The sequence below is a fragment of the Nycticebus coucang genome, chromosome 1, assembly GCF_027406575.1.
Source record: "Nycticebus coucang isolate mNycCou1 chromosome 1, mNycCou1.pri, whole genome shotgun sequence".
NCBI classification, from domain to species: Eukaryota; Metazoa; Chordata; class Mammalia; order Primates; family Lorisidae; genus Nycticebus; species Nycticebus coucang.
In genome coordinates this window covers 79870135-79894033 of record NC_069780.1, presented here as the reverse complement: position 1 = coordinate 79894033, position 23899 = coordinate 79870135, and the positions used below count along the sequence as shown (strand labels likewise).

Genomic DNA, 23899 nt, shown 5'->3' with positions numbered 1-23899 from the left:
TTATTATTGGGGATTCTTTGAGGGTACAATAAGCCAGGTTACACTGATTGCATTTGGTAGGTAAAGTCCCTCTTGCAATTGAGACCAAATAGTCTTAATGTTACATAAACTGTTTCAGATCATAAGACATGAAGGAAAATGTCCAATATTTTTTGCTTAAATAAGTATAACATTGACACCAAATCTGTAAAGAAAGAATAATACTGAAGCAATGACTCAGTGTTATAGCTCAAGCAGCTAAGGTGCCAGCCACATACACCAGAGCTAGCAGGTTCAAATCCAGCCCAGGCCTGCCAAACAACATTGACAACTACAACCAAAAAATAGCTGGGTTCTGTGGTGGGTGTCTGTAGTCCCCGCTACTTGGGAGGCTGAGGCAAGAGAATCACTTAAGTCCAGGAGTTGAAGGTTGCTGTGAGCTGTGATGCCATAGCACTCTACCCAGGGCAACAGCTTGAGGCTCTGTCTCAATCATAATAATAATAATAATAATAATACTGAAGCAAAAATTCTACAAATATTACCAAATACACTCCATCACCATATTAACTTAAGAAAACAATTCACCACTACCAAGTAGGTTTTATATCAGAAATTTATGTATGGTTGAGCATTAGGAACTCTATTAATATCCTTTTTCTTATAAGTAGATTTAAGGAGAAAGATCATATGATTATCTCCATAGATGCAGAAAAAGTATTTGACAAATCCAACAATCATTCCTTATAAAAACATTTGAGAACATAGGATTAGGTGAATACTTTCTTTTTTTTTTTTTTTTTGTAGAGACAGAGTCTCACTGTACCGCCCTCGGGTAGAGTGCCGTGGCATCGCACGGCTCACAGCAACCTCCAACTCCTGGGCTTAAGCGATTCTTTTGCCTCAGCCTCTGGAGTAGCTGGGACTACAGGCGCCCGCCACAACGCCCGGCTATTTTTTGGTTGCAGTTTGGCCGGGGCTGGGTTTGAACCCGCCACCCTCGGCATATGGGGCCGGCGCCCTACTCACTGAGCCACAGGCGCCGCCCTAGGTGAATACTTTCTTAACATCATATATTATAAAAGTCAGCATTTTACTTACAACACAAATACTAAAGTCATTCCTACCAAAGCTGCAAACACGGTAAGGATGCCCTCTCTCTCCACTACAGTTTTTTTTTCTTTTTGAGACAGAGTCTCACTTTGTTGCCCTCAGTAGAGTGCTGTGACGTCACAGCTCACAGCAACCTCCAACTCCTGGGCTTAGGCGATTCTCTTGCCTCAGCCTCCCAAGTAGCTGGGACCACAGGTGCCCGCCACAACGCCCAGCTATTTTTTGTTGCAGTTTGGCCGGGGCCAGGTTTGAACCTGCCACCCTCGGTATATGGGGCCGGCACCTTACTCACTGAGCGACAGGAGCTGCCCTCCACTACAGTTTTATAAGTGGTTTTAGTCAATACAATGGGTAAGGGAATACAACTAGAAGAATAAGAAATGGCAGAGAAGAATTAAAACTATGTCTACTTGAGGATGATATGATAGTGTACCTGGAAAACTTCAGATAACTATAAAACCAACTGAAACAAACAAAAAAATAATTTAGCCAGGTAGCAGAATATGAAATTAACATGCAAAATCAGGTTGGGCATGATGGTTCACACCTATAATCCCAGCACTTTGGGAGGCCAAGCTGGGAAGACAGCTTGAGAAGTTTGGGACAAGACTAGGCAATACAGAAAGACCGTTTCTTTTTCTTTTTTTTTTTAATTTCAGGTTAATGTAAGAGTACAAACAACTAGGTCCCGACATTTGTATTTGTTAGGTAGAGTCCCTCTTGCAGTTGTGTCCCACACCCAAAAGATGTGCCATACATCCCTACATTGTGCCCGTTAAGTGGAGCACTGCAATCCCCCTTTCTCCCGCAACTTGAATTGAAATAAGTTTTTCTCCTATATGGGGGTAAATTAGATTATCTGTTGGCTTCATGTTAGTATTGAGTACATTGAATATTTGCTTTTCCATTCTTGTGATACTTTACTGAGAGCAAGATCCTGTTTCAATAAAAAAAATTAAAAAACTATGGCTTGGCGCTCGTAGCTCAGCGAGTAGGGCGCAGACCACAAGCACTGAGGCTGGAGGGTTTGAGCCTGGCCTGGGCATGCTAAACAACAATGACAACTGCAACCAAAAAATAGCTGGGTGTTGTGGCGGGCGCCTGTAGTCCTAGCTACTTGGGAGGCTGAAGCAAGAGAATCGCTTAAGCCCAAGAGTTTGAGGTTGCTGTGAGCTATAACGCCAGAGCACTCTACTGAGGGTGACATAGTGAGACTGTGTCTCAAAACAAACAAATAAACAAATTTAAAAAACTAGCTAGCTTGAACTCAATCAGGCAGTTTTGTAATTACTGTTTAATTATCCCCTATCTAGAATTTTGAGCAGAAAGAATGGGGTTTTGCTTGGAGTTTTCTTCCAGAAAATCATGTGAAATCTGAGACCTGAATGATGAATAAGAAGGGACAGGTCTACAGAGAAGATCCTTGGAAAAATTCAAAGATAGAAGTCTCTTCTGTGTCAGGACAGGCAGAGGGGAGAGAGAGTGCTCAGGGACCAAAAGTCCTGGACAGAGCTTGTCATAGTTCAAGAAGAGCCCAAGGAAGGAGAGAACCAACAGAGTCTCAAGCTGTCACCCTGGGTAGAGTGCCATGGCGTCACAGCTCACAGCAACCTCCTACTCCTGGGCTCAAGTGATTCTCCTGCCTCTGCCTCCCAAGTAGCTGGAACTATAGGTGCTTGCCACAACACCTGGCTATTTTTTGGTTGCAGCCATCATTGTTGTTTGGCTGGCCCAGGGCTGGATTCAAACCCGGCAGGTCAGGTTTGAATTCAAACAGGCCAGCTCAGGTATGTGGCTGTCATTTTAGCCGGTTGAGCCACAGGCGCTGAACCAGAGGTACATTTCTTGAATACTCTGTACAGATGTGGCCAGCAGTTGGTGTTGATGGAGTTGAGCAATAGGGCTCCGGAGAGTTATACTTCCAGCCTTCAGGCCAACACAGCCAGGCCTGTATTTTCCAGCTGAGACATTCCACTCTACCAGAGACTAGGGAAGGGACATGACAGATGAGAAATGGTAGATAGGAAATGGTCCTAGATGTTTCTCGTCTCTGAATGGCTTTTGAAAGAACAGCCAGGTGAAATGATGAGAAGAGAACTCCATGGAGGCACATAGATGTGAGAACCAGAAACCTTTCCCAATGTCTTCGGCATAGACACAGGGCAGGAGGTAAGGGACAGCTGTGAGGCTCAACTGCTCTCATGAAGAATGGCGGGCTCCCAGAGGCCTGGGGCTTATGCTCTGAAAACTGTGTTCAAAGTTAAGTCACATTTGTGACTACTGTGGCAGGTTGGTTTTTTTCAAAAATGACCACAACAAAATTTTCAGTTCCACATGCCTTCCAGAACTTTGCCTCTCTCCCAGCAAGAAATGGAGACTTATTTCCCCTCCCCATGGACAAAACAGGCCTTTGTGACCGCCTCCACTGATAGAATGTAGCAGTTGTGATGATCCCTGACTTCCAAGGTGATTGACACAGCTTCCACCGGGCCTTCTCTCCTGTGACTGCGTGTGTTGGGAGCCCTGAGCTAATATTTAAGAAGTCCAGCTATCCTGAAACTGCCATCTGGAGAAACGAGAGAGAGAGAGAGAGAGAGACCCACTATTTTCATGGTACCTCAGTATATCCTTTTCAGTTCTCCAATTCCTAGTTAGCAACTCTTCATATTAAATTCTCCTTGATAAAATAACTGGTATGGATTCCGTTTCTCACTGGATCATGACTGACACATAAGTGGATACCAGGAGTGGTCCCAGGAAAAAGACTTTCAAAGCTACAATATTTGGGTCTTATTCTTGAACTTGAGTGCAGTGCCTAGGTCCTTGCCAGTTAAGAAATGGGATGAAAGTAATTCATGGCATGTAGCGGTAATGCAATCCAGCTATCACTTGTGTTTGTCATATGAAGCACCCACTGACAATTATAATACATGATATTTATGGTAGTAATGATGGCTATGAGGACTGTAGAGCAGGATGGTTTTTCTGAATATATTGGAATACTTAGAGAAAGAAGATGAGACATTTGGGTCTACAAACTCCCAGTTAAAGTTATAGTCAGAAAACTAGAAAGTTTCTATGGCAGCTTTAAACAATCTCATTTTTTTGTCATTACGAGACTGACTTCTATGAAAAAATAATGCTAAATTGAAAAAAAAACATAACTAGCTAAATGTGGTGGCACATACCTATAGTTCTAGCTACTTGGGAGGCTGAGGCAGAAGGACCTGTCAAACCTAGGAGTTCTAGGGTGCAGTGAGGTGTGATGGCACCACTACACCACCCTGGGTGAGAGACTGATACCCCTCTTTTTTAAAAAAATAACTATACAAATTTAAAAGCCTTCAGATTCATACATAAGGCCAACTAGAAAATCAAATGGAAAAGAAAATCCCATTTAGAATAGCAATAATAAAGATAAAATACTTGAGAATATATTGAAGAAATGTGAAAAATCTACATAAAGATAATGACAAAACTACCAAAAAAATGCAAAATATACTTCAGCAAATGGAAAGGAATCCCTTGTTCTTGAATATGATGTGTTATCACCATCATGTAATCAGTCCTCCATAAGTTAATTTATTATTTTTTATTTTTTTTGTAGACAGAATTTCACTTTGTCGCCCTTGGTAGAGTGCCATGGCATCATAGCTCACAGCGACCTCAAACTCTTGGGCTCAAGCAATCCTCTTGCCTGTGCCTCCCAAGTAGCTGGGACTACAGGCACCCGCCACAATGCCTGGCTATTTTTAGAGACGAGGTCTTACTCTGGCTCAGGCTGACCTCAAACCTGTGAGCTCAAGAAATCCACCGTCCTTGGCCTCTCAGAGTGCTAGGATTAAGGTGTGAGCCACTGTGCCTTCTCTAAGTTAATTTAAAAATTTAATATATCTCAGAAGAAAATAGCACTAAGATTTTTTTCCCCTAGAATTAGAAAAGCTGAAACTAAAATCTGAGCTCATGTTAATTTGTCGACTTGTAATAAAACTGTGACTGAAAGAAGAAAGCTGTACCTGGCATTCCTCTAACAAATGAACTCACTATTTTATAATCCTATGGCGCTACTCCTGCCACAGGATAAGAGAACTTAGGGGTGTTAAAGCATTATTTCCCAAAGAAGATGAAAATTTGCATGTGATATTTATAGTCTGAATACGTTGGCAACTAATTTTAATTAAAAATAAAATAGGCCAGGAGTGGTGGCTCATGCATGTAATCCTAGCACTCTGGGAAACTGAGGCGGTGGATTGAATGAGCTCAGGAGTTCAAGACCAGCCTGAGCAAGGATGAGACACCATCTTTACTAAAACAGAAAAACTAGCCAGGCATTGTGGCAGGCATTTGTAGTCCCAGCTACTTGGTAGGCTGAAGCAAGACAATCGCTTGAGCCCAAGAGTTTGAGGTTGCTGTGAGTTATGATGCCACAGCACTCTAGCGCCAGTGACAAAGTAAGACTTTGTCTCAAAAAAAAAAAAAAGAAAAAGAAAAAGAAAGAATAGGTCTTGGACTTGGATTTGACCCTCAAGATGGTAGTTTACTACTGCTTGGTGACCATAGCCCATTGGTTATGCATTGGCCACATGCACCGAGGCTGGCGGCGGGTTCGAACCCAGCCTGAGCCAGCTAAACAACAATGACAACTGCAACAAACAGGTTGTGTTTGTTGTGTTGTGGCAGGCACCTGTAGTCCCAGCTACTTGGGAGGCTGAGGCAAGAGAATCGCTTAAGCCCAAGAGTGGAGGTTGCTGTGAGCTGAGACGCCATAGCACTCTACTGACGGCAACTAAGTGAGACTTGTCTTAAAAAAAAAGCTGATAGTTTACTAATCTTGGTTAATAGAAACCATTAACCTTGATAGTCAACAATGAGTACTTTGGAAGAAGACAGCCACATTGTCTGACATTATCCTCTCGCAAATAACTAAAAAACCCTCTCTCAAACTGGGGACCAGGTTCAGTGGCTCACACCTATAATCCTAGCATTCTAGGAGGCCATGGCAGGATAACCTTGAGCTCAGGAGGCTGTGATCAGCCTGATGTAAAAGAAAGACTCTGTCTCTACTAAAAATAGAAAAAATTAGCTGGGCATTGTTCCAGACATCTATAGTCCCAGCTACTAGGGAGGCTGAGGCAGAAGGACCGCTTGAGACTAGGAGTATGAGGTTGCTGTGAGATGGGTGACAGAGTGAAACTCTGTCTCAAAAAAAAAAAAAAAATCAAGTTGGGGTAAGAAAAAAAAAGTAATAAAAAAATAAATTTACTACAGTGGGTCATTTCCCCAGAGTATTTTCTTCCTGGCATATAATCAATATCCAGGAAGCATATCGTGAAAGGAAACGTATGCATAATTTTGAAACATCGTTCCACCATCTGTGACATTTTAATTGTTCTTACAAAGGATACCATATTAGTAGAAAAATGTTTTATAGATATTTCATTCCAATTATGTTCTCAAAAAACAGTATTAGTCTGTTTATAATAGACTATTCTGCTCAAGATTAGGTTGGTTCTTGCTTCTTGCTTGCCAGCTGCACTCATTTTCTTCTCTAATCCCTTAAGAGAATCATGTTTGATACTGTTAAGGATAATAACATCTCTTTCTCAGATTGGCCAGGAACTCTTAATCCCATTAGATTATGATGTAGCAAATATCAGAGGAAAGGCCATACCCAATTCTTGCTTATGCAGTGCTTTGGTCCTGGAAGGGACCTAGGAAGGGACATTTCAGTGATTTGATCTGGCCCTGGAGAATCGTGCAATTTACAGATTACAAAATCTCTTAAAATCCCTTAAAAACAGAACAGATACCATTTGTGAGATTTAAAAAATAATTACATGTGAAGGAGATTGATAAAATGGATTTTTTTTTTTTTTGAGACAGAGTCTTATTTCTTGTCTCCAGTAGAGTGCATTAGCATCATAGCTCACAGCAACCTCAAACTCTTGGGCTCAAGCAAGCGTCATGCCTCAGCCTCCCAAGTAGCTGGGACTACGGGCACCTGCCACCATGCTATTTTTCAGAGACATATCTCCATCTTGCTTAGGCTGGTCTCAAACTCTGAGCCCAAGTGATACACTCTCCTCAGCCTCCCAGAGTGCTGGGATTATAGGTTTCAGCCACCACACTGGGCCCTGGGTATCAATTCTTAAGTGCCTTTTAAGCTTCGTGATGCATTGTAAGCTTCGGGATTGTCGATTACGGCATGATTTACTGAATGAAATTTGATCCTGTTAACTTGGAATTTGATTCCAGGTCTATCTAGAGATTAAGTTGTACTTTATCTCCAGATCAGTAAAAACAATTCCAGAGTAAGGATTACTTAGAGTTTGGCTAGACCAGTGCCCCTGGTATATTTCTTTTCTTTCTCTGTTGCCCCAGGTTAGAATGCTATGGACTCATAGCTCACAGCAACCTCAAACTCCTAGGCTCAAGTTATCCTCTTGCCTCAGCCTCCCTAATTTTTTCTATTTTTAGTAGAGACAGGGTCTTTCCCTTGCTCAGTCCGGTCTTGAACTCCTGAGCTCAGGTGATCCACCCACCTTGGCCTCTGAAAGTGCTAGGATGATGCCTGGAGGCCTCAAAAACAGCTCTTAAAGATTAACAACAGCATGTGCAGGAGCAGGCAAGTCAACTGTTTACCAGGGAGCCAGTAGTGAACAAAGCCTTCATTAAAGGTTAAGTTACACAAACTCTGATGAAATATGTATTAAAAACAAAGGTACTGGGCGGTGCCTGTGGCTCAAAGGGGTAGGGCACCGGCTCCACATGCCGGAGGTGGTGGGTTCAAACCCAGCCCCAGCCAAAAACTGCAAAACAAACAAACAAACAAACAAACAAAAAAGGTACTAAATGCTGAAAACTCATCGCTCCCTAATTATTTTACATTTTACTGTTGCCTATGCTCCTGAGATTATCCTCTACTGTATCTGTGTGGTGAAATACTACACGATGGTGTGCCACTGACCATCTTTTCCCTTTCTTTTTTTTTTTTTTTGTAGAGACAGAGTCTCACTCTATGGCCCTCGGTAGAATGCCGTGGCCTCACACAGCTCACAGCAACCTCCAACTCCTGGGCTTAAGCGATTTTCTTGCCTCAGCCTCCCGAGCAGCTGGGACTACAGGCGCCCGCCACAATGCCCGGCTATTTTTTGGTTGCAGTTTGGCAGGGGCCGGGTTTGAACCCGCCACCCTTGGTATATGGGCCCGGCGCCTTACCGACTGAGCCACAGGCACCGCCCCATCTTTTCCCTTTCTGCATTGTCATCACATTGGTAACCTGAAATTGGCTATGCTGGGAGTATTTACACCACACAAATAGGCAAATTCTATTAAATCAATCCTCCTTCCCGACAGTCAGTTACATATTTACCAACTCATTAATGGTAAAGGATGGTGCCACAACTTCTATTTAGCTCATGTGCAGGCCCCATCTCATTCATTCTAGTGTAGCCCTAGAAAGATGTAAGTTTATTAAAAAAAAAAAAGTTGCCTAAATATTTGTTAAACAGCATCTTTTTCTCTTTTGTTTTCCAGACAGAGTTTTACTTTGTTGCCCTCGGTAGAGTGCCATGTTGTCACAGCTCATAGCAACCAACTTCTTGGGCTCAAGCGATGCTCTTGCCTCAGCTTCCCAAGTAGCTGGGACTATAGGAACCCGCCACAACACCCAGCTTTTTAGAGACAAGGGTCTTGCTCTTAAGAGCTCAGGCTGGTCTCCAACCTGTGAGCCCAGGCAATCCACCCATCTCAGCTTCCCAGAGTGCTAGGATTTACAGGAATGAGCCACCGAGCCTGGCCTTAAACAGCATCTTTTAAGGATCATTAGAAATAGCTTCTGTTTTGAACATACACATCTTCTTTCTAAACAAAGTAGTATTTTTTCTAATAAATGGCAAAGTGAGTTTGAGAAATTTTGTGATTCCCACAAATAGTATTTTAGGGAAAAAGCTCGTGATGAGTTATTTTTTATTTTTTGTTCTTTGTCTTTTACATCAAATACTTTCTCTGTTAGAAGAGCTGGTACCCTAAGGCAACATGAACTAGTCTGGAAAACAAAGATTGACCAATTTGCTCCCACCCATCTCCAGGAAGTGATTGAGTCCAGAGCAACCTCATGGGATACAAAGGGCAAATTCACTAACAAACAGTTTGGATGCCATCTGGGTCATTCCACACATGTGGTGTATTTCACAGAAATTACTTAAATGAATATCAAAATTGGATAGTGTAAAAAACGTTAAAGTGTGTGTATAAAGGGTATCACAAACATTAGTTTTGATTTTTTTCTTTAAATTTGTTTTGGAGTGCCTGTAAATACTCTTAAGTGCCCAAGCTGAACTGGAAAAAGATATATACCTGGGATATGCTATTTTTAATCTCCTTTTTTAAGATAGTTGAAAAATAATCCCTGAATTCTATGTAGTTGGTGACATGCTATAGAAGCACAACTATAGTTATGTGCCACATAATGCACATACAATTGTACATAAGTATTTTCTTTTTTATACTCTTGTTCTGTAAGCTTTTTAAACATTAAAAAAATTTTTTTTGAGACAGAGTCTCACTTTGTCACCCTCGGTACACTGTTATGGTGTCACAGCTCACAGCAACTTCCAACTCTTGGGCTTACGCCAGTGATTCTCAACCTGCCTAATGCCACGGCCCTTTAATACAGTTCCTGTGGGTTGCGACCCACAGGTTGAGAACTGCTGGCTTAAGCGATTCTCTTGCCTCAGCCTCCCAAGTAGCTGGGATTACAGGTGCCCGCCACAATGCCTGGCTATTTTGAGAGATGAGGTCTTGCTCTAGCTCAGGCTGGAACCTGTGAGGTCAGGCAATCGACCCGTCTCGGCCTCCCAGAGTTCTAGGATTACAGGTGTGAGCCACCATGTCTGGCCTTGTTTTAACATTTTGATCAACAGATTGGAAATATTAATATGACAGTGGTTCTGAAAGATTATAATGTAAGTCAAAAATTTCTATCCCCTGGTGACATCATAGCCATGGCAATCTTTTGTTGTTGTTGTTGTTGTTCTTATTACAGTTGTCATTGTTGTTTAGCTGGCCCGGGCCCCTGCCATCCTCGGTGTACGTGGCTGGCACCATAACCACTGTACTATGGGCGCCAAGCTGTAGCCAGGGTAATCTTGAATCCCAAGTAACCTGTTTGTGCCAATGCTGATGTGAACTTACTGCATTGCCAGACATATGAAAGCATGGAGGTTATGCCATATTCTAGTATTATGTGCCACACATAACTGCTCACCTCCTTAAGCTGACCTAACTCTCATAGACCAGACATGCACCACATGTACATATCAGTATAGCAAGCCTAGTTCCTTATGTTTACCAGTTTGTCATAGTCCCTGGAGTGGTCAACTTAACAGAATAATTAGTGATTATGTTCCTGGTTTATGTATTTACTATTTTCATAATTTTTATCATTATTTTATAGGGTACTCCTTCTACTTACTAAAAAAAGTCAACTGTAAGACAGCCTTAGGCAGGTCCTTCAAGATGTATTCCAGAAGGAGATGACAGCTGTGTGTGTGTGTTACTACCCCTGAAGACCTTCCAGTGGGACAAGATGTAGAGGTGGAAGCCAGTGATGTTGATGATCTTGACCCTGTGTAGGCCTAGGCTGATGTGTTTTAGTTTTTAACAAAAAAGTTTAAAAATTACCAAGAAATAAAAATAATTTAAAATAGAAAAAAGCCAGGCAGCACCTGTGGCTCAAAGGAGTAGGGTGTCAGCCCCATATACTGGAGGAGGTGGGTTCAAACATGGCCTTGGTCAAAAACTGCAAAAAAAAAACAAAAAACAAAAACAGAAAAAAGCGGGTGGCGCCTGTGGCTCAAGGAGTAGGGTGCTGGTCCCATAAACCGGAGGTGGTGGGTCCAAACCCGGCCCCGGCCAAAAAAAAAAAAAGAATAAAAAAAAAAAACAAACAGAAAAAAGCTTACAGACTAAGGATAAAGAAAACATTTGTATAGAATTGTACATGTGTTTGTATTTTAAACAAAGTATGGTTATTAAAGATAGGAGTCAAGAAGTTAAAAAATTTAAGTTACAGTAAGCTAAGATTAATTTATTATTGAAGAAAAAATTTTAAAATACACTATACTTAGTGTAGCCTAAGTATACAGTGTTTGTAAAGTCTATGGTAGTGTAATGTCCTAGGCCTTCCCATTCACTCACTACTCACTGACTCGCCCAGAGCAACCTGTAGTCCTGCTAGTTCCATTCATGGTGAATGTTCTATACAGGTGTTCTGTTTTTTATGTGTCATACTGTATTTTTACTGTACCTTTTGTGTGTTTAGATATATAGACACTTACCTTTGTGTTCCAGGGGCCTACAGCATTCAGTACAGTGCTATGGTGTACTGGGTGGAGCCTAGGAAAAAGAGGCTGTACCATCTAGTTTTGTGCAAGTACACTCTGATGTTTGCACAATGACGAAATTGCTTAATGATGCATTTCTTAGAACAAATGCCCATTGATAAGTGACACATGACTGTTTATCATAACAAGTGCATGAAACAGGACAAAAGGCCATGTGCTTGTTCTTTACAGTAGAAAAGTATCAAAAACTCAAAAAAAAGTAGCTTTCATGTCTGAGGAATTACTACTGAACTCTAAATTTGGGGAACACCAACTTTCTGTATTTTTTTTTCTGGTGGGAAATTTGCAAGGATGATGCAATATGCCAAGTATCAATCACTACTGGAAATAGTAAAGCAGCCATTAGGGTTTTAAAGGTTATTAGTGTGCACGAGCCTATGCACACATAATAGAGCCTTCAAATACACCCTTAGCATTTAATATTTAAATGAAGCTAAAATATGTTATTCTATCATGGTTTTGATCTTTTTTTAACATGTAGTAACACTTGTAAGCCTGACTTGACTGAGGCAGGTGGAGTGCTTTACTATCCTGTGGGAACACTGCTAACATCCTGCTTTTGATCCACCAAAAAGGGTGAAGAATATCAGCATTTTATACTTTATTTAAAATCAATAAAATAGTAAACAGTTATAGGTAAATGACAAGTCAGTACATTTAGTTGAATATTTATAAATTTAAATATTCACAAGCTCACTGATCCATCCTTCACAACCATCAAATATTTTAGTCTATGTAGTCAAAGTCTTCTGGAATTCCAAAATTTTTATCAATTTTATTTTCTTCAAGTCCAAATTTTCTTTTGGCCCAAGATTTTATTGCAAATATGTTATCTATAAAGAAAATAGAGAAATACTTTTGAGAATTAAAAACACAATCATAAAACATTTGAAGTATGGCTCAGTGCCTGTAACTCAGCGTCTAGGGCGCCAGCCATATACACCAGAGCTGGTGGGTTTGAACCCAGCCCAGGCCTGCCAAACGACAACTACACCAAAAAAAAAAAGCCAGGCATTGTGGTGGGTGCCCGTAGTCCCAGCTACTTGGGAGGCTGCGGCAAGAGAATTGCTTAAGCCCAAGAGTTTGAGGTTGCTGTGAGGTGTGACGCCATGGCACTCTATCAAGGGCAACACAGTGAGACTCTGTCTCAAAAAAAAAAGAAAAAGAAAAAAACACAAAAAACCCCCATTTCAAGTATGATCATCTTCCTTGTTCTATTACTTTCTTTAATTAACTTTCAGAGGATAAAATAGTTTTCTATATTTTTAATTGTAATGGCAACTAATTATAAAAAAAAGATATTTAAAAACCATTTTGAACAAGTTAACAGACCTGACATTTACAAATTCAGTAAGTTGGGTGGCACCTGTGTCTCAGTGAGTAGGGTTCCAGCCCCATATACCGAGGGTGGTAGGTTCGAATCCACCCAGACCCCGGCCAAACTGCAATAAAAAAATAGCCGGGCAGGGCGACGCCTGTGGCTCAAGGAGTAGGGCACCGGTCCCATATGCCGGAGGTGGCGGGTTCAAACCCAGCCCTGGCCAAAAACCACAAAAAAAAAAAATAGCCGGGCATTGTGATGGGCGCCTGTAGTCCCAGCTACTCAGGAGGCTGAGGCAAGAATTCGCCTAAATCCAAGAGCTGGAAGTTGCTATGAGCTGTGATGATACAGCACTGTACAGAGGGTGACAAAGTGAGACTCTGTCTCTAAAAAAAAAAAAATTCAGTAAGTTGATGGCTGCTAAAGAACACCTGATTGGGCGGCGCCTACGGCTTAAAGGAGTAGGGCGCCAGCCCCATATAACAGAGGTGGCAGGTTCAAACCCGGCCCCAGCCAAAAACTGCAAAAAAACCCCCAAACAAACCACCTGACTTAGGAATAATATAAAGACAGGGACATGTTAATGGTATCTTTTCTGCATTTACACAGCAGAGGACAGGACTTTTTCCTCAAGAACTGGAGTTGCTTCTGTTCCCAAAGGGAACACATTCTCTCCAGACCCTTCTTCCTTTCCCACAGACAGGAATGGCTTCCTGACAATCAGGCTTGGTGTGAGGGAGATGGGGTGGGAGAAGGAAAGGTTTCTCCTCTCTTAAGACTAAGATAAGAATAGAAGTGTCCTCGGCATCCCCTAGGGGGAATTTAAAATGCATTTAACTACTGATAAAGTGTTGTATCTACTTAAGGGAATTTATCCCAAGGAAATAAATTCTTCACGGATTTTTGGTCAAGGATCTTCATACCAGTGCAATACTAGAAAAAAAAATAAAAGCAATTTTTTTTTTTTTTTTTTTTTGAGACAGAGCCTATGTTGCCCTCGGTGGAGTGACATGGCGTCACAGCTCACAGCAACCTCAAACTCTTGGGCTCAAGAGATTCTCTTGCCTCAGTCTCCCAAGTAGCTGGGACCACAGGTGCCCGCCACAACAACCGGCTATTTTTTTGTTGCCGTTGTCATTGTTTAGCTGGCCCAGGCCATGTTTGAACAGCCTTGGTGTATGTGGCCGGCACCATAACCACGGTGCCACAGGAGCCTAACCAATAAAAGCAATTTGAACGTTTGCTCATCAGGAAGGGTGTCTATGCGTAGCCAGTGATACTGGCTGATGCAGGACACCACCAGTGGCTGCATTTGGGGGACTTGCAATTGCAGAGTTTGTCTTTCTTCCTTAATGTTACATACATGGGTATTTCTTTAACATACACACATATACATACACACATATATATAACCTTTATAATGAAATGTTTTGTAAGCACAGAAAAATAATGGTATAAGGTTTTCTGGTTTGTCAGAGTATTCTGTAAAATGTTAAGCACTGTATTAGCAGTGATAATGAAGAAGGAAAAGGTTAAAATAAGTTCTTCTGGAGTTATAGGCTGCATGATGACACCTCCTAGATTCTTCTGTTGAAGTCTTACCTCCCACTACCTCACAATGTGACCATATTCAAGACAAGATCTTTAAAGAGGTGATCAAGTTAAAATGATGCCTTTAGGGTAGGCATGATGATTCAGTATGATTGGTGTTTTTATGAGAAAATAAAATTGGCACACTGAGAGACACAGAGGAAAGGCTGTGAGGGGACATAAGGAAAAGGCAGACATCTGCAAGCCAAGGAGAGACAAGGCTTCAGAAAAAGCAAATCTACAAACACCTTGATCTTGAACTCTGAGCATCCTGAATGGGGAGAAAATAAATTTCTGTTGTGTAAGACACCCTGTCTATAGTATTCTGTTCTGGTATCCACAGAAAATTCATCCACAGAGTTTGATCACTTTTTATTTTATTTATTTATTTAGAGACAGAGTCTTACTATGTTGCCCTCAGTAGAGTGCCATGGCGTCACAGCACACAGCAACCTCCAACTCCTGGGCTTAGGCGATTCTCTTGCCTCAGCTGCCCAAGTAGCTGGGACTACAGGCGCCCACCACAATGCCCGGCTATTTTTTTTTCTTTTTTGTAGTTGTTTGGCAGGCTCTGGGCTGGGTTCTAAGCTGCCAGCCCTGGGTGTATGTGGCCAGTGCCCTACCTGCTGAGCTACAGGCACCCAGCCTGATCACTTTTTAAAACGTTGCTTTTATAGAAGTTTAATTTCAAGTGTCAAATAATGATACCTAAATTTCTACAATGAAGATTATTTCCAAGGTAAGTACCACAGCATCGAATAGAACAGTGTTAACAACACATCCTCCATTTCTTTCAATAAACTGTTATGGAATGTCAACAGATATTGAAATGATCTTTACTCCTTGTAACAATCAAAAATGAATGTTTACTTTTTTTTTTGTAGAGACAGAGTCTCAACTGTACCGCCCTTGGTAGAGTGCCATGGCATCACACAGCTCACAGCAACCTCCAACTCCTGGGCTTAGGCGATTCTCCTGCCTCAGCCTCCCGAGTAGCTGGGACTACAGGCGCCCGCCACAACGCCCGGCTATTTTTCTGTTGCAGTTTTGCTGGGGCTGGGTCCGAACCCGCCACCCTCGGCATATGGGGCCGGCGCCCTACTCACTGAGCCACAGGCGCCGCCCGAATGTTTACTTTTTTTATCAACCTAAGAGAGAATATTTAAATAATAAGCATGAGGTACTTCAGGATAATTTGTTTAGTTTTATCAGTGTCCGCACAACTAGTTCATTTTTTTTTCTGGGGAAACAAGGTCTCACTCTGTTTCCTGGGCATAATGACATTGCTCACTGCAACCTCAAACTCCTGAGCTCAAGTGATCCTCCTACCTTACCCTCTTGAGTAGCTGGAACTACAGGTGTGTACCACTATGCCCCCAGTTTATTTTTCTATTTTCTGTAGAAAAGTGTTCTTGCCTTATTCCTCAGGCTACTCTTGAACTCCTCACCTCAAGTGATCCTCCTGTCTCAGCCTCCCAAAGTACTAGCATTACAGGTATGAGCCACCACACCTGGCTATAACCAGTCCATTTTTGCCAATCACAGCTAAATATTTATAGAGGATCCAATGCTATCTAACACAGGTATTAAGTGTGTTATATGTATTCTAGAAGATAAAGAGCCTAAGTCTTTAGGCTGATGTTAGAAAGAAAAAAAATCATTAATTCATTACTAAACAACTCTAAAGTGATATGCGTGTTAGAAAAAGCAAGTACTTTGCATATAGCTTCCAGGATAGGCTCCTTGAATACAGAAAGTTCCTAGAAAACGACAGAATAAGCTCTGCGCCCATAGCTCAGTGGTTAGAGTGATGGCCACAAACACCAGGGCTGGTGGGTTAGAACCCGGCCTGGGCCTGCTAAACAACAAGGACAATTACAACAAAAAAAATAGTTAAGCATTGTGGTAGGTGCCTGTAGTCCCGGCTACTTGGGAGGCTGAGGCAAGAGAATCACTTAAGCCCAAGAGTTAGAGGTTGCTGTGAGCTGTGATGCCACAGCACTCTACTGAGGGCAACATAGTAAGACTCTGTCTCAAAAAAAAAAAAAAGAAGAGAAAAGAAAAGAAAAGAAAACAACAGAATAAATGTGACACTGGCAGGAAACTTGCAAGGAACAGACTTAAACCCAGGTCAGGAAAGAAAAGAATGAGGCACCAGGGTAAGGCTACTGAATAGCCTCTGTGGAATGTATTTCCTCATTTATATAAGAACAAAGAACCATTTTATCATAAACATTTAAAAGATTAAAAACAAGAAATGAAACAAAAGCCTCTCCACAGCAAGAAGACTTATAATAGACCATCAAAGAAGACTTTGATTAAACATTTCCTTGGTCCACTGGATGTCTGCCTTCAAGAGAATGATATCCACAAGCTTGACAATTCATTCTCTACCAAGTAATTTCATTATGTAGAAATTTTTAAAAATAGATAAAGATAATGTTTTTTAATATTATAGAAAAACAACTTTAAGACAGGTAGAATTCCTGTTAATTTATATGGTGGCAGACCTAGGATCCACATAGGAATAGAATGGGCTTTCCCATCTGCAATCAGTCTATATGAGCACCTCACAACATCTACTTTCCCTCACTTATTTAGATGCCTCTCACACATACTTACAAAAATGTCACTGTCTTAATCATTAAGCAAGGTTTATATGATTGATTGATTTATTTAGACAGAATCTCATTATATTGCCCTCAGTAGAGTGCTGTAGTGTCACAGCTCACAGCAACCTCAAACTCCTGGGCTTAGGTGATTCTCTTGCCTCAGCCTCCCAAGTAGCTGGGATTACAGGCGCCCACCACAATATAATTTATTAATCACATTAAAGTATATTTAATGTTACACAATTCTCAATTCTTGCTACTTCTTTTTTATTACCCAGCCATTGTGTGGTAGGTACCTGTAGTCCCAGCTACTCTGGAGGGTGAGGCAAGAGAATCGCTTGAGTCCAAGAGTTTGAGGTTGCCGTGAGCTATGATGCCATGGCATTCTATCAAGGGTGACAAAATGAGACTCTTTCTCAAAAAAATAAAAAATAAAACATAATTTAAAAAAATATATATTTTTTCTTTTTTTGAAACAAGGTCTTACTCTGTTGCTCAGGCTACTGGGGGAAAATTGCCTAGGGATTTTCTCTTATTTTAAACCTAAAAATCTACTTGCTTTTGTTGAAGGACTCAATTTAATATTTCTTAAACCCACGCAATATCACTGTATTTATTACTTATTTATATTTTGGGGCACACATTTCATTATTTTCTTTAATGTTAGTTTGCTGCTTTTATCCTTTTCTGTTCTTATTACTAACACATTGTTTAGGAAATAATTTTGTAATAAATAAGGTTGCAATCTTACAAAAACTAAAGGCCAATGTTGATTTTACCAATCTACTTAATTCTAAAAAAGACTAGGAAAAAATGATTCATTCAAATGATTAAACTTTTTGTGAAATACAGAGGCCTGGAGAGGGAGCCAGGAAAACCTGGCTCAAATCTCTACTCTCCTAGTGACTAATCATCTTTGACTAAATGTAGTCACTAGTCAAAAGTGACTCCATTTGATTCCAGTTGACTATGGATAAGATTGAATTGACAGAGACTTAAAAAGGAAGCTAATGAGGGTGAGTAAATACATATGAAGGTATTATAGGTTCTTATCAGGGTAGAAAAATTCAATCACCATTGTTTCGTAATTAAGTAGTGGAAAAACATTAGTGTAATTTTTAAACAGGTTTTAAAAACATTATTTACACTTGTATATAATTCACAGCAATCACTGCTTATTAACTTTCCCCTACACCCTAAGACACACAGATAATGTCTTATTAATTCCCATTTCTTTGGAATATCTCTAGTATTGACCAGAAGGTATATCCTTTGACAAGTGGATTTCTGAGGGATTTACATGAAAGTAGCTTGTAGAGAAGACATCATCATGTAGTGGGTGAGAGTTTAGGCTCTGGATTGTAATTCCTGTTCTGGCCCTGGACTCCTGAGAGTGTTAGCAATAGCTTCATCTTCTAAATTAGGGATAATCTTAACATTAGTCACATATTAGCCCAAGTGACTTACCTTGGGAAAAGTTGCACAGTAGTTAAACTAGAAGCAATCATTGGTTTTATAAAAATATTTCATACTTTACAAAATGATTCATTCATAAGATTATAAAAAAATCTTACCTGAAGTAATTGAAATGATTTAATATATAAAAACTTGAGTATGCATTCATTTTCAGAAATGTCCTTTTTAAAAATAAGGATAGCACAAAGGCATTTGATTTGAATTTTATATCACTGTTAAGTGCAGAATTTTAGCTATAGTTTACCAGGGTCATTATAATACATACCAGTCCATCTGTTAGCAGCTTCCTTGGCCACTTTATTTGCTTGACCTGAAAAAAATTATATATTTAAAGTTATACATTTATAAATTATGTATTTATATATGCAAAGGTATCTTTACCCCATATCTGAAGGTATGTCTCATATGAGAAAAAATTTTTATAATATTTACATATATAAGATGGATATGAAAAAAGTTCAGACAATGACATGACCTGCTTAAATTCCCAAGGAAATTCCAGACAGGTGTGGTTACTTTAGTCATTAATAGAAAATCAATGTGAAACAATTTCCCTTTTCTAAATGTTCATCATCATTGTACTTGCTTCTTCAAAGATAACATAGAAGTTTAAATGAATGAGATGTTTCTCAACTTAAACCAGAGCAAAATACAATAAAACAATTTAAATTTAGTGGTAAGAATTTTACTGTATTTATTATTAGACTATAATAATTCTGACCTCAAAAAATTTTAGTGGTAAGAAAAGAAATATTTCATTTTATTTTTTAATTAATTAATTAAGGGACAGGGTCTCACTATGTTGCTCAGGTTGGAGTGCAGGAGCATGATCACAGCTCACTGCAGCCTCAAACTCCTGGGCTCAAGTGATCCTCCTGCCTCTGTCCCCCAGAGTGCTGGTATTACAGGTGTGACACATAAGGCTATTACATGTATTTATATGTGTATTATATCTTTCAAGTTAATCTATACAGCACATAACCAAGCCATGGTTGACTGGGCATACATAAGACTTATAACGATGGTCTTTTTAAAAACTGAAAGATAATTGGGGCGGCGCCTGTGGCTCAGTTGGTAAGGCGCCAGCCCCATATACCGAGGGTGGTGGGTTCAAACCCAGCCCCGGCTGAACTGCAACCAAAAAATGGCTGGGCGTTGTGGCGGGCACCTGTGGTCCCAGCTACTCGGGAGGCTGAGGCAGGAGAATTGCTTGAGCCCAGGAGTTGGAGGTTGCTGTGAGCTGTGTGATGCCATGGCACTCCACCGAGGGCCATGGGGTGAGACTCTGTCTCTACAAAAAAAAAAAAAAAAAAAAAATAATAATAATAATAAAAAAATAAAAAAACTGAAAGATAATTTATATGCCACAGAATGCACCACATTAAAGTATGTAATTCAGCATTTAGTATTGCATTCCCAAATTGTACAAACATCACCACTCCCTAATTCAAGAACATTTATTCCTCATCTGAAAGGAAACCCACTAGCAGTCATTTCACATTCCTCCTCCCTCCAGCTCCTGGCAACTATGAATCTACTTTCTGTCTCCATGGATTTCCCTTCTGCAAACATTTTATATGAATGAAACATATATGTGGTCTCTGGGTCTGGCTTCTTTCACCTGGTATAGTGTTTTTTAGCTTCATCTATGTATCAATACCTCATTTTTTTTTTTTTTTTGGTACTAAAAAGTATCAGTTGATGGACTGTGGGTTGTATTTTAATAATTTTTGTGTGAACACATCTTCAGTTCTCTTTGGTATATATCTAGGAGTGGAGCTGTTGGCTCATGTGGTTACTCTATGTATAATATTTTGGAAAAGAGATAAATTGTTAAGGTGGCTGTACCATTTTACAATCCCATTAGCAATCCAAGAACTCCAATTACTCCATACATCCCCATCAACACTTATTTCACTTTTTAAAGAGTTATAACCATTCTAATGTTTGTGAAGTGGCATTTCATTGTGATATTGATTTGTATTTCCCTAAGGACTAGTGATGTTGACCATCTTTTCATGTGCTTATTTATTGACAATTTTGTCCATTTTCCTTGGAAAGATGTTTATTCAAGCCATTTTTTTTTTTTGGATCAATTTTTATTTGGGTTTCTCATAGTGGTTATAGCCACTCTGTCTTCAGAACAATCACAGCACAGGAAATGCATCACTGGGAATGCCCAGAAAAGTCTGACCAGCTGAATCTTATTGCTTAAAATACACATATTCACAATAACTGACAAATGGTGATGTGCCCCACACAGGAAAGTGTTAGCATTTGCAAATCTTCTGACTGTAGCACCAAACCCTTGACCAACCCCTTCCTTCTCATTCACCCGGAAAACCAGACTCCCGCAAATCTCCTTGGCCCCCTAACTCTTCCTTCCATCCTATTCCCATCTTTTTGAGCAGGGTAGCCTCTTCTGGCAGAGCCAGACTGTGCCCTCAGGAATCGAGGCCAGCTCTGCGGCTTGCATGTTCATCTCCTCGTGCCTTCAGGGTAGGATGCTGCAGTGAATCCAATGGTTAAACTCAGGCTGGTTACTCAAGCCATTTTTAAAAGGGTCGTCTTTTTATTGTTGAATTATAAGAGCTATTTATACATTTTGGATATTAGACACTTATCAAACATAAGATTTATAAATATTTTCTCTTATTCTGTTAATTTTCCTTTCACTTTCTTGATAGCATACAAAAGCTTTTAATTTTGATAAAGTTAAATTTATTTACTTCTTTGGTTATTTATGCTTTTGGTGTCATATCCAGGACACTGATGCCTAATCCAAAGACAAAGAAATACACGCCTATGCTTTCTTCTAAGAGTTTTATAGTTTTATCTCTTACATTTAGGCTTTTATTTTAGTTAATTTTTGCTTATGGAATAAAGTGGAGGGATTCAGATGAATTCATTTGCATGTGAAAATTAAGCTGTGTCCAACACCATTAGCTGAAAACACTATTTCTTTCCTGATTGACAGTATTGGCAGCCTTACTGAAAATCAACTGGATTTATTTCTGGATTCTCAATTCTACTCATTAGTCTACGTCTACCCTTACACAAGGATCATACCACCTTTTTTTTTTTTTTTTTTTGAGGCAGAGTCTCACTTTGTTGCCCTCCATAGAGTACTATGGCATCATAACCCACAGCAACCTCAAACTCTTGGGCTCCAATGAGTGATCCCCTTGCCTCAGCCTCCGGGACTACGGGCACCTGACACAACGCCCAGCTATTTTTAGAGATGGGGACTGCCTCTGGCTCAGGCTGGTCTTGAACTCATGAGCTCAGGCAATCCACCCACCTCCACCTCCTACAGTGCTAGGATTATAGGCATGAGCCATGGTGCCCAGTCTATAAGGACCATACTATCTTGATGACTATAGCTTTGTACTAAGTTCTGACATTGGGAAATTTGAGTCTATCAACTTTGTTCTCCTTTTTCAAGTTTCTTTTGGATATTCTGGGCCTCTTGCGTTTCCATACAAATTTTAGGATCAGCTTATCAATTTCTGCAAAAAGCAGTTGGAACTTTAGTAAGTTTTGCATTGAATCTATAAATCAGTTTAGGGAGTATTTCCATCTTAATAATATTGAGTCTTTCGGGCAGCACCTGTGGCTCAGTGAGTAGGGCGCCGGCCCCATATACTGAGGGTGGTGGGTACAAACCCAGCCCCAGCCAAACTGCAACAAAAAAATAGCCGGGCTTTGTGGTGGGTGCCTGTAGTCCCAGCTACTTGGGAGGCTGGGGCAAGAGAATCGCCTATGCCCAAGAGGTGGAGGTTGCTGTGAACTGTGATGCCACGGCACTCTTTCAATCCATGAATATGAGATGTCTTTCTGTTTATGTAAGTCTTTACTTTCTTTTCATAACATTTCATGGCTTTCAGTACAGGTCTTTTTTTTTTTAAGAGACAGAGCCTCACTTTGTCAACCTTGGTAAAATACCGTGGCATCACAGCTCACAGCAACCTCCAGCTCTTGGGCATAGGTGATTCTCTTGCCTCAGCCTCCCGAACAGCTGGGACTACAGGTGCCCACTACAATGCCCGGCTATTGTTTTGTTGCGGTTTGGCTAGGGCTGGGTTCAAATCCACCACCCTTGGTATATGGGGCTGGAGCCCTACTCACTGAGCCACAGGCGCCGCCCCAGTACAAGTCTTTGATCACTTTTATTCCTAGGTATTTTATTCATTTGATGCTACTTTGGAAAAAGTTTGCTTTCAGATTATTTACTTTTAGCATACAGAAATAAAAATGACATTTTTTTTTTTTTTAGCCAATGTCTACTATTTATTGGATAATTTGTAAGTATTGGATAACACATCACATACATCATCTCAATTACTTCTATAAAAACCCTATGAGGGGGCGGCGCCTGTGGCTCAGCGGGTAGGGCGCCGGTCCCATATGCCGGAGGTGGCGGGTTCAAACCCAGCCCCGGCCAAAAAAAAAAAAAAAAAAAAAAAAAAAAAACCCTATGAGGTAGGTATTATGTCCACATCTTACTGATAATGCAAGAGTTTCAGAAAGAGTAAGTCGCTTGCCCATGATCACAATGCTGGGGAAAAGTCAAACCATAATTTGATTCTAATCTGTCTCACACACAAGAACAACTTTGACAAGGATAAAACCTATCTCCATGTATCAGAGATCTATGTTTTCAAAGAGATGCCGAATCACTTTATTTTATCACATATAGAAAAGAATCAGTGTTACCACTGTCTGAAAAGGAATGCTCTAATTCTTCCAGTTTGTTAAGTCTGAACATTCTATGTCTTCAGAAATGGCATTATTAGTGAAGCTGCCCAACAAGCCTTCTGAAACAAAACACCTAACAAAGTGTGTATTAATCTATAGTTCAAATTATACTTTTAGGGCTTTATCTTATAAGCTATACCCTGCATAGATATGTATAATAATACTGGGTTCAAGGTTATCACTATAATTGCAATGTTATCACTATAAAACATTCATCAGCAGATCACATAACATATGGTATATCTATTCAATACAATCTTATTATCATTATTTTTTTGAGACAGAGTCTCACTATGTTGCCCTCAGTAGAGTGCCGTGCCATTAAATCTCACAGCAATCTTAAACTCTTGGGCTTAAGCAATTCTCTTGCCTCAGGCTCCTGAGTAGCTAGGACTACAGGTGCCCACCACAATGCCCGGCTATCTTTTTGTTGTCCTTGTCATTTTTGTTTGGCAGACCCAGGGTGGGTTTGAACCCGCCAGCCCCAGTGTATGTGGTTAGCGCCCTAGCCGCTGAGCTACAGGTGCCGAGCCTATTCAGTACAATCTTATGCCCCCCAAAAGGAAAGAGGTTCCTTTTTCCTTGTATACTGATGGTCTCCATTTAAAAAAAAATGGAAGGTGCAGACCTCTAACATATAGGTA

General features: G+C 40.4%; 1 protein-coding gene across 1 annotated transcript in view; it reads right to left on the bottom strand.

Moving 5' to 3' along the window:
• Positions 1–12087: 12087 nt before the first annotated feature.
• MND1 (meiotic nuclear divisions 1) overlaps positions 12088–23899 on the bottom strand; it is a 94455-nt gene continuing 82643 nt past the window's right edge. The window contains exons 7-8 of the mRNA XM_053595559.1: positions 18763–18807; positions 12088–12331 (exon numbers count right to left, since the gene is read on the bottom strand). Of these exons, the coding sequence (XP_053451534.1) occupies positions 12225–12331; positions 18763–18807 (152 nt within the window). The 3' untranslated portion in view covers positions 12088–12224. The remainder of the gene's footprint in view (positions 12332–18762; positions 18808–23899) is intronic.